General features: G+C 34.4%; 1 protein-coding gene across 6 annotated transcripts in view; it reads left to right on the top strand.

The window, feature by feature from the left end:
- Nucleotides 1-14,740, top strand: part of ULK4 (unc-51 like kinase 4) — a 243,474-nt gene that overhangs the window by 81,397 nt on the left and 147,337 nt on the right. For all 6 annotated transcript variants that reach the window (XM_080580479.1, XM_080580478.1, XM_080580476.1 and 3 more), the window contains 4 exons: nt 3,250-3,301; nt 3,392-3,486; nt 13,941-13,992; nt 14,092-14,236. In XM_080580479.1, the coding sequence (XP_080436605.1) occupies nt 3,250-3,301; nt 3,392-3,486; nt 13,941-13,992; nt 14,092-14,236 (344 nt within the window). The remainder of the gene's footprint in view (nt 1-3,249; nt 3,302-3,391; nt 3,487-13,940; nt 13,993-14,091; nt 14,237-14,740) is intronic.

Genomic DNA, 14,740 nt, shown 5'->3' with positions numbered 1-14,740 from the left:
AGCTGCACCAGGGGAGGTTCAGACTGGACATTGCAAAAAATGTCTTTACCATGAGGGTGGTCAAACACTGGAACAGGGCTCCTCGTGAGGTGGTTGATGCCCCATGCCTGTCAGTGTTCAACAGGCATTTGGACAATGTCCTCAGTAATGTGCTTTAACAATATGCTTGGTTATGAAGTGGTGAGGCAGTTGGACTTGATTTTTGCAGGTCCCTTCCAACTGAACTGTTCTGTTCTACTCATTTTGTTCTATTCAAAACTATATATATTCTACAGCAATCTATTGAGTTGAAGGGAAAATCTTGTATTCAAGTATACTCTGCATATATATGATATATTGCAAATTACTTGTACTTTATTTTACCTCTGTGTTAGATTTACCTCTGAGTTGTACCCAGTATTCTTTATAGAATTTTTGCTGAAGCCCTGACTAGAAATTAAATATAAATTAAAGTTGCCAGTACTTCTACATTGTATTTAGTTGATTAAACACTGAGTATTATAAGCTAGAGATATTTGTCTCGTAACATCTGTAAATAATTTATGATATTGATGACTGTAAATGAACTTTTAACTGTCCCATAAGATAGTATAGTTAAAATGAAGTATTACCGTTGTAATATAATTTCCATATACTGAGGCTGTTGTTTCTGCTGAATGAGGAAAAAGCTCATTTCTAAAGTTGTGTAGCAGAGTTAAGCAAATACTTTCAAGTCCGCGTGTTCATAAATGACAGCTATGTATTGATTTCCACAATTGCATGCAGAAGAAATGCTTCACCACAGACAGCTAGATTAAATTTTACTGTTCAGATTCACTTCTCTTTCTCCTTTGACTTTTGATTCCAAGAAAATGTGGGTGTAATTTAGGTCTCCTAGTCAGTGATTGAGAAGAAAGTGTTCTCAAAATATCTGTAGAAAAATTCACATTACAATAAAGAGAAAAGGACGTTGGATTACAAAATATTTTATCTCTTTGGAGCACTTGTAAGTAGCCAGTGGATTTATTAATGGTTTTGGATCAACCATCTAGAAGGTGAAATTCTTTAGTCAACAGTGTAGGTACAGGAGGCCAGGTACAACATAGGTTCTCTTTTGACTTTTCTCCAAATAACTTGAACTACTGACTGAGGAAATCAGGCTGGTTATATTACCACACCTTTTCTCTCAGATCAAAGAGGGAAAGATTACTTGACTGAATATTTCCTGTCTCTTGTCCTTCTATGTCCATCGAACAAGGCAGTTCAGGAACTTAAATATGCTATTTCAATTTATGCATAAAAAGTGCAGGGAAGTAGTATATCTGAAAAATGAATATCAAAATAGAGTCTATTTTATGTAACTGTGTTATGATATGTCTAATGTAATTACTTCTGGAAGAGTAACTATCCATTCTACCAGGGAACAGTCTACTCTGGAATTTTTTTGTTTAGCAACATTCCCAGTGGAATCTGTAAAGGGACATTTGATCATCGGCTTGTACTTTTTCAAGTTTTGTGCTATAATTGAGGCCTCTAAGACTTGAGCAATCCAGTCCTTCAGATTTTTGGTTGTCATTGTTGTTTTGTTTTCTGATTTATTCTGAAATCTTACTCTTTACAATGAAAAATGATTAGGAATGGAAAGATGTGTGCTTGGTATCGGGAAAGAAAGAAGTAGTTATTTTCCTGTAACTGTTGTTCATTGAGAAATATATTTTTTTCTTGCTGCTTTGAAGTTATTTCTGTCATCACTGTAATTCTCAGTGCTTCTGTGAAAAGAAATTGAGAGGGAGTTGGGACAGTCCTTTCATGTTTTCAGCTGTAAATAGAAAGACACAGAAAAGACAGGCTGTGCCCCAGAGGCACAGCTAATAGTAGGCTCCCAGTGGAATGCAATGGGTGCACACTCACCTGCAGTGGAACACACACGCTCTCCATTGCTCAAAAAACAACAGTGTATAAATACATCCCCTTCTTGTGTTTCCAACAGAAAATTAAGGAAATAAGCAATAGTGGCCAGAACAATTTATGCATGAACTATATGGATTTTTCTAGATTAGTCTTGACGCTATGATTATGTGTGAAACTGTCTTAAACGAGCAAACAAAATAATTTGCTCTCTTCCAAAACAAATTAATTAGATTATAACTGTAATTTTCTTCAAATGATCAGGAAGGTAAAACACCTGTTTTTTTAATAGAAACAACTGCTTTTTATGACTGCCTCTGAGATACTTTTAGATTATGAAATATACAATTAACTTCTACCTGAATTTCTAATTAGAGAAGAATCCTTTAGCTGTTTCTCACATACTGTGGAAAAGTAACCCATGTAGGCACTTCTGCCAATTTAATATGTAATAACAAAGCTGTAATTGATAAAACAATATGAAACAAGTGTTTCAAAGCAATCGTTTTCTTAATGCTTTACATCATATAAATATATAAGGATGTGTGCACATTGAAAATCAGATGTTATCCATGATATGTTCTCTGTATGTTAAATCAGCAAATAAAAACATACCATAAATTTGGCTAAGTTTTCCTTCTCTAGCAAGTGCCATTAAAATGTCTTTTGCATACCCTGTGAAATAAACTGCTATGCATAAAAGTGGAAGCAAAAGAGTGAAATCAAGATTAAAAGGCAAAAGAATAGTGGGTGTACATGTACAATATTTACTTATCCCAGATTGTTAATACTTCATTGTTCCTGTTCCTCCAAATGATGAGTTATTTAAGTGATTTAGTAGAAGGCTATGCCTTTTTGTATGCACTCCTGTGCGTAAGTGTATCCATAGTGTTGCGTAGAAGGCATGGAGATCAAAAGATGGTACAAATAACAGAAAATTGCATTTTCCGGAAGAGTCTTTGGTCTTTTTAGTGAGTTATTTTAACATAGCCATATACAAGCTAGTTCAAAGGCTTTTCAGAAAGTACAGTTTTCAGTTAACAATAAAGTAAGACATTTAATTACTGCCTCTTTAGCTGGAAATGCTATCATTCCTGATATTAGTCAAAGTAATGGTCCTTACTGTACCCTACGTTTAAGTGTCCAGCAGCATTAAAAACTTGCAAAATTATTTTTTAATAGCCAGATCATGGATGCTTTGTCTTTCATATCTAAATTATTATGAGAATTCCTAACTGCAGGTACATTAACATTTTGTATTTACACAGTCCTTTAAAGAATTTCATATTGTAATTAATCGGTGATTATGCTTCTTCATTTTTGTTTCTAAAGTGTTTCAAATAAATGCTTCTTCTTCTGTAGAATTTTATCCGATCGATAGACTCGGGAGAAACCAACTTGGATGGAGCAATAGGTAAGATAACCTATGATATTGCTGCACTTTTATATGTAGGCATTAAAACTATTGCATCTTTGAAGGAAATATAATGATTTTTACCAATAGGACCAGCTGCATCAGAAGAATTGATTAAGACTACTTTATCAACATTTGAAGCAGTAACACAGCATCCTGTCTTGTTGACAATCCATCGCACGACAGTAAGTCTGGCAACAAATTAATTAATTGCAGGGTAGTTGGCTGAAACCTATTGATAAATTGAATGTTTTGAAGATTTAGAAGCTGTTTGAATTATGGGTTAAAATGTATTGTGGTTCTATCTGACAGGAATATTTTATTGTTTATAAAGAGATTTAATTTTCAAGGAAAAAGTAAAGCATTTGGACTTGGTTTACTACATTTAGTTCAAAAATTACAAAGAGAACGAGAAAGATATTTGCTTAAGGTTTGGCAATAGCAGTTCTTAAAATGATTTTCATATAAATGTAACACTTGATTCTATAAGCAAGTATGTTGCTACATATTAGCGATTTTTTTTCCGCTTTATCATTATGCTTTTAATATATCTTTGAAAAAACAGTTTTGAGGGGTTGAAGACACCATTCCATCAATACTATTCCCAGTGAAATCATCAACAAGAGTAACAGTTTATAACAGTTATGATATTTTTGTTTGTGTGGATGTTTTTCTCTAAGTATAATTGTTTGCTTACCTAAAATTGTATTATGATTACTATCCCACATATTGTACACCTCACATATCACTAAAAATTTGTTTTCTTCAAAGTTTTTGGTTAATTTTTATTTGAGCTAAGCTGGCTGAAACCAGAAGTTATATTATGAAATAATTGTCAGCAAAACAGTAGGTCAGAAGGCTTGAATTAGTGATTGACAAATCATTGTAAGTTGTCCCAATGCATTTTTGTGCCTGAATTCCCACAGAAAGTATAACCCACTATACTTAATGGGATGACCATTTAATTCCCATTGAAATTTGTGTTTATGTACTGAATTAAGTTAAGGGCACACTCATTATAGCGTGTAAGTCAAGCACCTAAAACAGCTATATTTTATCAAGTTATGCTAGATAAGAATGAGTGATCCTAGGGATTATGCTAGAAAAGAATGACTGATCGTAGAAATGAAATGTTTTTAGAGGTTGAATTCTACTTGGTGTGCATGTTAATTTAATATTTAGCAAATAAAGCCTAAGTAAGTGAGAACAGTAAAACCAAAAATAAAACAACAAAAAATGGAATTTAAATGACATTTTACTATTTTTCATCAATTCTCACAACCTATGAAGAGTTGTATTCAAACAAATGGTCCTTATCCACAAAAAATCTAACCAATTAATAGTCAAGAGGGCAAATTGTACAGAACTGAACAGTTTAACCTAACTTTAATATGGCAAAATGTGTTATATAAAATAAAGCTAAATGTAGGTGAGGAATGAGTACCTATCTTCCTACTTGTCTGTCAGTCTGTATATTGCTGTATTATGACATCATTCTAGAACCACCTCAGTTTTTAAAAATAATTGTTTTACTTCTGCGGGTTATCAGTGTGTCTTATTTTGACAGAAATATGTACCATTTTTTATGGAGGTCCGTCAACATTTACTAAAATTGCAATATCTTCTGTCTGCACATTATATAGGATTCACCTAGCTGCTGTTTAAACTTTAATGGTCTGGTTTTTGTTTTGTTTTGCTCTGGAAAAATAGCATGAAGGGGATAGCTCCCTTTTACAACCCTTCCTCCTCTGCTCCCATCCCCACATTCAGTACAACATTATATTGAATCTAGGGAATGACTGTCCCACTCTCTTGTAAGTAACCATTGGCTAGCAATAAGTGAGTTTTACTTAAGTACCTAGATCTGTGGGGAACAATTTACTTCATCACACATGTTGAAAGTTTTAGATGTTTGTTTAAAGCCCATATGAACACATCAAATAAGATGTAGATATAGATAAAACTTCCTGCCTTTCCAATGACTGTAAATTTGTGACACGCATTGCTTTAGTAGAATAGGTTCTCTGATTTAGAATAAGTCTGTATCAAAATTTATTTATTTAAGAATAACTCTATCCTTGTCAATGAACAACTTTTTTTTATTAGTTTGAGAAAATAAAATTCATTACTTTGTTCACTCATTTTCAGACAGAACAGTTCTCCCTAGTTTAAGCCCTCCTGACACTCAACAAATAGCCATTCAGATAGAAAATAAAGTGGAGAAAGTGCCTTCAATTCAGTATGTTAAATTCAAGAAATTGTCCACTGTAATTAATAATCTCTAACCACATCTGCCACTAGTGGTGCAAGCAGTAATTAGTTTAATACTATTTACGAAGTCTAGTGTGCTAATTATACTTGAATGTACAGCTTACATTACTTCAGAGGAAAGTGGTACTTCATCTTCTATGATGCATACAGAATATTTTTAGAAATGCTGTTACTCAAGGGATATCTTCTAATTGCTGCTCACTGTGCATGACTGGAATCTATGAATATAAATGCTAGCACCCAGTGGAACTTGGTGCTTTTTTTAAAAGTTGAAGGTAGACATGTTCAAGGTTCCAGATCAATATTTAAGTATAGCAGCGGTTAATAGGAAACTCTTTTACTGAGAGAAATGTGTATTTTAGGTTGATCTCTGACGCCTGGATTGCTCATTTAGACAAAGTTGGTTATAAGCAGCATTTTATGAAGGGGAGAGAAAAAAAAAGCCAAAACATTCTTAAAAGGATGTGTTTTTTACACTATAACTGTGATATTTCTTTAAAATTTCTAATCAGAAATGAAATTCATATTTTTAACTAAGTTAAATGAATTTAATAAAAAATGAGGTTATATTAAGCAAGCAGAACCAGTAAGTGTCTTTTCTTTAGGTCTGGTTTAATTTAGCTGCAATGGAAGTTCTGTAAGTTAAGAGGAGTTTAAGAGTAACATTTGTGTTTTTTTCACTTTGAGAAGAAAAAAAACGTGCTTTTTCTGGGTTTTAGTTTGGTTGTTTTCCCTTTGTATGTGTACCTTGAACAAAGAAGGTTGAACAAATTGATTTTCATGATCAAATTTCTGATTGCCATTGACCTGAAGAAAATTATTGAGGAGATTAATTTCTGTGGTGACTGACTATATTTTATATTGCTAAGTATGGTAAAGTCAAGGGAAACTAATTTAAAGGAGTGCCAGTAATGAGCAGTCATTTCATTTTGTATGCAGTTGTGTGCATTTTTACAAGATATAAAGCAGAGACTAACAGTAAGTGCAACTCAGCATGTTTTGACCAAACTGTACTCAAATATTATGATGAAAGCCCTCAAAAAGAATCTCTATAGACTGGAATGGAATATAAGCCATGGTTTTGTAAACCAACACAAATCCATGTGTTTGTTTCCTCCATATACCTGAAACAGAAAACTATTTAATAAATTCAGATAATAAGTGTTATAAATATATATATGTAAATTTTGGTAAAGGTTCAAATTTAATTAAGAATTCTGTACCACAAGTATAATTAGTAGTTTTCTTCTCTTTCTCTGTTAAGTGTACTTATTTGCCCAAAAAAAGGACCTATAGTAATTCAGAGTGCTTTGAGCAGTGATGAGGTTCATGATGGCAGTCAGTCAGTTCCTGTGGGAATCCTTTTTGTACTCTAACTAGCTCCTAAAAATGCTCTCCACACTGCACAGATGATCTTCTACGTGAAGCATGAAAGTTCTGTGGTTGAGACAAAAGTTGTCAGCTATGATTCTCCTCCTAAAGGTTTCAGAACCTATTTTTAAAAATCTGGCCTAAATAAAAGAACCTTGAACCTGATGAGTTGCTTGATGGGAAGTCAAGGGAAAAGCAGTATGACATGGAAAACTACTGACTGACAATATGAGAGTTATTATTTTCACCGCACATGACAACAGGGGATAGAAACTTTAGCAAGTGCTTCTCTCAGCTCATCTTAGTCTTTTCTTTATTCAGCATCAATGTGTTCTTCATCCATAAGCTGTTCTGATCTAACCACTGACACCTTAATTTTGTCAATGTAGGGCATGACTATGTGGACATATTATACATCATTTCATCAATCACTCTCCCTTTTCAAGTAGATTAAAAGTGTACACCCCATGTGGCTTTCTGTCTATTACACTAATCCACATGACACAAGGCTTTTTTTTGGTGTGCAAAACCAGTTCAGTACTAATTGACATATTGAGTCAGTCAATCAGTGCTATCTCTTCCCTGAAGTAAGAAAAAAATATCTCAATGAAGATTCTGTAGTTCTGAAGACTTTTCAACAAAAATTACAAAAACGTCATCTTTCTCCCCAATTCATTCTGATTATTGTTTCCATTACATTCTGAGAGATTACTGGGAATATAAAGAACACTGAGGAGCATGCTGTGCCTGCAGCAGATGCTTTAAGAAATTTGAAGGCAGCACAATTCTAATCCCATGGTCACTCTCAGCAGCAACTTTGTATGTGGAATTTTAATGAGTATAAATGTCAAGGTGATGTTGGTTGTTGTGGATCTTACATGGGACTGGAAATAAGGTTCTGGAAGCTGATAGTCGTTGCTTTATTACATTCTGCTTTGAATTGTGGGTAAGGAGAAGGTATTTTTCAGTAGTTGTAATTAGACACATGCACACTGGAAAGAATAAGAGACCTCTAGAAAAATCTCTGAAGGTAGTGTGCTTTGTCATTTGCAAGTATGGGTAAGGTAGCTGCATGGAATGGGTGATGTAGTTTCTTTATTTCCAGTCTGCTCAGTGTGACACCAAATGCAAAGACTTTGTCCATAAACACTGCCCTGAAGAGCTCTGGAACTCAGCTGTAAGCAAGGGAAAGATTCTTTAGGCTGGTAATGTTAGTCCTATCGAGGCAAGTTCTGTGGCCTTGAGAAGAGGGTTAAGCTACCCATATAAATGTAGCCTATGTAGCAGGTGATAACAGGTAATGTTGGCTATATGCTAGTTCGTTAATACATGATGGTTGCATGTATGTGTTGAGTAGTTGAATTCATCCTTGTTAACTAGCACAAGTGAATGGATGTGTAGTACTCCATCATACGGTTCCTTCCCTAAATAGGGATATGCTAGTATGGGACCCTTTTGCTGGGAGCCCTTGCAGTGTTATAACTGCTCTTAAGTGGATATATGTGGAGCTTTGACATTGCTTGGTGAGGTTAAGGAAAAGCTGAGGCAATGTTTCTTTCTTTCGAATGCAGGAACATTTATTTAGGGTTCAGGCCTTGTGTGTCTAATGTGGTGTGAACAGAGGAGACAAAAAGACTGAAATCACAGTTGTCTCTTCCAAGCCTCCTCCCAGTGGTACCTGAATACTTCATTACTCTGAAACTATGGCTTGCCTCTCTCTTTTGAGGGTTAAAGTAACACAGAGACTTTGCAGAGGATTTTCTATTAAACTGTGGTTTGCTTCCAGTAGATCTGATCTGTGTAGCTGATAAAATTCTGAGGAAAAGTGAATAGAGCTTTTGCTGGATGCTCAGACCTCAGTAGTAGAGTTTTCCTTGCAGGAATCAATGTTATTAAGAAGACAGATGTTCTGGGTTTGGATACTCTACTTGGATTTTCAGAAGGTTTTTGACAGTCAATGCACCAAAGACTCTTAAAATCCATCAGTGGACCTTTCCTCTTATCTTATAGATCAGCTTCTTTTACGTAGTTAAAATTTAGTAAGTAGAGAACTGAGATCAATTCTAAAAATGTAGGTATATTAAGAAGGATGCGTTACAAAGATCTATGTTGCTATTTATAAGTAATCCAGACAAGGGCATGAATAGTGAGGTGACAGAGCTGACTGATGATGCTAAGTTATTCACAGTAGTGAAAACTAAAACTGACAGAAGAGTTGCAGAAGGTTTTCAAGATACTGAGTAAAAGAACAACATAATGACATACAGTTCAATAATGATAAATGTCAAGCGATGCACATGAGGAAAATCATCCAATTATGCCTAAACAATGTCAGTCTCTAAACTACTTGTACCTGTTTTGGCTATCTTATAGTATAGCTTTTCTATGAAAATGGTGGTGTTACATTCAGCCGTAATCAGAAAGACAACTAGATTATTAGAAATGACTGATAAAAGACCACAGAAAAACAAAAAACAAACAAACAAACAAAAAAACAACTGAAAACACCACAGTGCCATAGGAAGTCCATGATTCCCTCAGATCTTGGATACTGAGATCTTGGATAGTTCTGGTCTTTCACTCAAGAAAAAGTACAGTTTGATGTTGCAAGGAGGGACTGAATAGGTAAAAAGTTCAGCTTGGAAACAAAAGGAGAATATAAATTAATGGATGGCATGGAAAAGATGAATTGGAAATAATTATTCATGATTTTTGAGTGAGTATCAAGTTGGTACTAGACAGGTGTTTTAAAATAAAGTACCTTTTCATAAGGCATAACTGAAGTGTGGAATTCATTGTTGTAGGTATTACACATGCTAAAAGTATAAATACATTTTAGATAGGATTGGAGAGATATGAAGAAATGTTGGTAAGCTTTTATTAAATGCAAAAATACAGATGCAGCTTCAGCTTAGGAAAATTTCTTAACTCAAAAGTTGCTAGAAACTAGAGTTGTGCTTTAAGCTTTGTGTGTTTCTCCTATTCTTATTCTTCTCCTTTCCAATTGTTAGAATCAGGATTACTAGGTTTGAACTACATTTTTCCTTGGTCTTGTGCATATGTATTATAGCTGGGAGATGTGACTGTAGTGTGTATGGAAATTTCTAGTATTTCATTGCTATTTTTTCAGTACTGATGACAGCAGAATTGTGGCAGCATAGCCGTTGAATGCCGTAATCACAGAATTATACAATAGTGGGCTTGTGCAGTAGGGAGGGGTTCATTGTGGGCTGGATATCAGGCTCTTTAGTAGGTGGTAGGAACCCAGATATTGCTATGATCATACCAATATTCAAACCAATATTAAATCTATCTAGTCTATTTAGGCATAAAGAATATTTCCCACTTTTTATTGTAAATGGTCTTAGTGATAAAGTCTGAAAAGAAAAATATCTGAATACCTTCATGCATACAGGGAGATTTGATACCAAGTAGGTGTCAGCAGTCATTTAAAAGAAGAAAAAAATGAATCCTTGCTTGAGTATTCTTTGTTTCAATCTCTCTAAAAGTACCAAAAGAGTGATAACATGCTTCTGTATACAAAACTTATAGAAATTTATGCAATTTGCTGATTAATCTATTTAAAGTATTTTTATGTACTGAATACAATATTATTATGTTTTCCTCTCTTACACTCCAGTTTATTTCACCTTGATATCTTGTTTTTAAATTTGTGTACACATTGCATCACAAAATAATTTTCCACAGAATTAGTGCTACCACACCAAATTGAAATGAGGCAAACACCTGCTATGGAGCGTTCCATTCTAAACAGATTGTTTGCCAAAACTGAGGCTTCTATCAGCAAAAGGTCAGAAAAAGCTGCTAAAATTATTTAAGACCTAAAGAATATTCTTTACAATGATTATTAAAATACATTTATCTTAGAAAACACGACTGGTTTGACTACATTATCTAATGTGGAATGACTGTCATTAATACTAGATGAAAATGAAAGGAAATCTAGGTTTCAGAAATCAAAGTTGCATCATGCTGCTGTGTACTGCCATCTTAATCAGTGTCAGTCTGAGTCAATGCTGCTGCTAAGTGATTTTTAATATTCCACATCCATTGCTTCAGATAAATGAGAGATGCTCTTTTGCCTTGTTTCTTTCTGACACCTTTAATTTACTACTTAAATGTGTCTCTTCATTTGAGGAGCATTGCAGTAGGTTGAATTTTTTTTTTTGGATTGAAGAACCTTATGTACATATATTTTTTAACCTCACAAGTTTGTGATAACCGATCAATTACCATTTGCAGAACACCTTAGAGACCTACAAATGGAGCTTTTGGAGTGTAGTGTATTATTTATCTTACTACAGACTAAGATGAAATATTTCAAAATGATGACATTACAAAACGCTCTAGCTACATGCATGATACATAGCATTATCTGTACAGGTATAAAGGCTATCTTTACTTGCAAGAATAAACTGACTTCCATACCTCAAGCAGAGTCCTTTACCTCTGTTATGGAAAGCATGTAACAAAGGGATTCTTTGTAATTTTTCAGAAGTGAAAAAAAGCCAAAGTCTAAACAAATCCCTTAAAGCCAGGGATTCCTTTAACAGAGACCACCAACTAACAATGAAATAGTTAACTGGAATAGCTCTAGTTACTGCTAACTAGAGTCTAATTTCATGTAGTGACCCCTTTTCATTATGTATTTTCAGCTTCTGTAGCTTTTTCTTAATAGTGGCTGCTTAACTCTAGAGGAGTTAAAATCTTCTAGATTTTAATCACTAAAACAAAACACATGGGGAATTATAACCCAGTCTTATTACACCAAATCCTATTCATGGTGTAGTAAAAGCCTACACGGTAATTTTATTTGTATAAAGAAAACCAAGAGCAAGCTGCGTAGCCATGATGCATACTTAAAAATTACCAGGCTGTCCATTCATCTCCCCCGAAACAATATAAATTAAGTATCTAAATTGATATTTAATAAACTATAAGGGGTCTGTGTTTTGATTATAAACTTCTTCCTAACTTTTAATGTGATTTGTGGAATAACCTTGAGCTGGGAAACTTTAGAGGTGGTTCTGCCTCAGCCTTTTCCTTAGAGTGAAGTTCCCAAAGGAGGCTAAAAAGGTTTTAAATCGCTGCAAGTTTTGATAAATATTTGTTAGAATGTCTTTTAAATAGAAAGAAAAATGATTATTTAATGAAAGAATAGAAATTAAAATGGATTTTCTTCCTGCTACCGTCACCTGAAATCTGCAAGTTTAGCCCCCTGAGAATGATCAGTTTATTCTCATGCCAGAGAATCTCCTTTTCTGCCTGACCCAGTCACTCTTCTTAGAGGACCATGGCATACAAACACAGACAAAACAAAACAGATAACCCTGTCATGCCTGTCTTATTAAACAGCAAGTTTTGTAGGAAAACAACTTGCTTCTTGTATATATAGATAACATATACTCCCTTACAGCACGTGCTGGATTCAAATAGAATGGGAGAACTAGGACAAACAATATAAAAATATACTCCAATACCTTAATAAATGTTTGACCTTCTTCTTTTTTTTTGAATAATCCTGAGTAACGCCATAGCTGAAGCATAACAAGGCAGTATTTCTTTCTGCAGCAAGTCCTAAATGACATTCCCATTCTCATGTCTCTTCATGCTGATGTTGTTTTGCACCATCTGCATCTGTATACTTAGTATACCTCCCTATTCTCTTTGAGAATATGTTGAGGCTAGAGGTATGTTTCCAAACCAGTCACCAAGGAGGAGATGCTGTCAGCAAATCTGGAGTAGCACAATGGCAGTATGGGCAGGGTAGTACAGGAGAGTACCTCTGAAGGAACAGAGTGATAAAATGTGTGTGGAATAATCTGCAAGTAGAACAGTAATCATTTTGAAGAAAAAAATATCTGCAAAGTAGAGGAGACTGTCCATCCTGGAGTATTTGGGAGGTATTATTTCAGACCATCTCCATCTAGATTTATGAGAATTAATAGTAGTTTCCATACTATTTCCACTCTCTTTTGCTTTTCAGTCCTACTTCAGGCACCCAAAAGTAGGATAAACAATTTTCTTCAGATTATGGCTGTGATTCTTAATTTTGATCTAAAGTCTGTCCTGGACAAAGGATCAGGTGCTAAGTTATCAGAATAAATAGCTTAATATTGTATTCATATACAAAGATGTCATTCCGATTTTTCATGTAATTATTTCATTTTTTGCTCATATTAAGGTGTACGGTCTAAATATTTTTTTTTTACTAATGATTTAAGACTTAGCAATGTATTCTCTTAGACAGAATACTTATAGTACTCTATTTTTAATATTAAATATATAAAACTAAGTTATATCATAATTTGCCAGAAGTTGATTTCAGATGGAACTAAGCTGACTAGTTCTGACAGATGATGATCAATCTGTAATTCAGTACACGCATGGATAATAAAGAGTTGACTGATTTATTTTCCCCCATATTTTAAATCTTAAGTCTGTAAACTTAAATTTTAATGGTAATCTACGTATTGCCAGAATGGAAGAAATTGAAGTTTTATCAAGACTCTCTACTAAGCTTAAGGATGTTTCATTAGAGGTAGTAAGTCTTACCTGTTATATTTTAGCTATATACAGATTTGGTTTAGAAGCATGTTTCTTAGGATGTTTTTTCCTCACTCTATTTGATGTCTAGTTTATGGATTAATACATCAGGACTAATAGATACTCTAATATTCTTTTTGCTTAATGTCTTACATCTGCACTAAATTCTGTATTTTAAATGAAAATGCACTCTCAATGAATTATACCAAAGTTGATATTGTTTTCTGTATAAGTTACTGTCTGTAACTTTATGACAGCTTACCAGAGAAAAGTGTACTTGGTGGCTTTATAAGTGTGATTATGGATGGTTTTCCGTGATTATTCATCTCTTTGATTAAGGGCTCCAGCAGTGGAATAAACATAGATATGTCTCTGTTCTATTTTTCCCCATGAATAATCTAAACCAGATCTTTCTAATTCTCTGTTTTAGGTTGAAGACTGTGTCCTCCCACCACTAGTTTCTTTGGTCCATGGTCAGAATGGTAAGTATACGGCCACATCAACTACAGTTTCCATGAATTCCACATTTTGTTTTAATTAGACTTCAGTGTGGTCACATTCTTGGCACCTTTATTTTTAAGTGGAATGGAGACTCTTCAGCTTGCGGTTGCTCTCAGAAACCACATCACTGCTCTTAAGCCACGAGGTCATGGCTGAGGAGAAAGGGGAGAGCCTCGACTCAAACAGCAAGCTTCTGTCTCTCATTAGAGATTCCTTGCTGCCTCAGTAAGTATAATATTGCTGCTTTAGTGGGGAATAACTTGATATTCAATCCATTTTGACAGCATATTTGTTTTAAATACCTTTTTTATGTTTAAATGGCAAAATGAAAAAAAGAAATGGTAATTAGCTGCTGTCTGAGTTCTGTGCCCAACGTCTCTATCCTAGGTTAATTCAGAATTTGGTTGTTTATAACACAACCACAACTTCTGTCTGACACTCATTTTTGCATCTTGGTGATACTGTGCCTCTGGCTGCTCTTGTTTCTTGAAGTTTCCCCTAGCTGTGATTTAAATACCTTCTCTTTGTTCAGCTGATAAAGTCAGAGCATTCTAACACCAACATCTTCACTGTTGTGGGTACTGTGGCCTCCTGGAAGACATTTTAAGATCATATGGAATGGCTTATAACTTTTAAAAAAAGGAAAAGTACACGATGGATTAGTCCTCCATGTTCACAGAAGGGTTATTGTGTCTAAACTGCTGTCCTTTCCCACTGCCCTAAGCAACA

This window comes from Anser brachyrhynchus (genome assembly GCF_964034855.1).
Source record: "Anser brachyrhynchus genome assembly, chromosome: 2".
NCBI lineage: Eukaryota > Metazoa > Chordata > Aves > Anseriformes > Anatidae > Anser > Anser brachyrhynchus.
The sequence above is the reverse complement of the archived record's forward strand: the minus strand, read 5'-3'. Positions and strand labels throughout refer to the sequence as shown.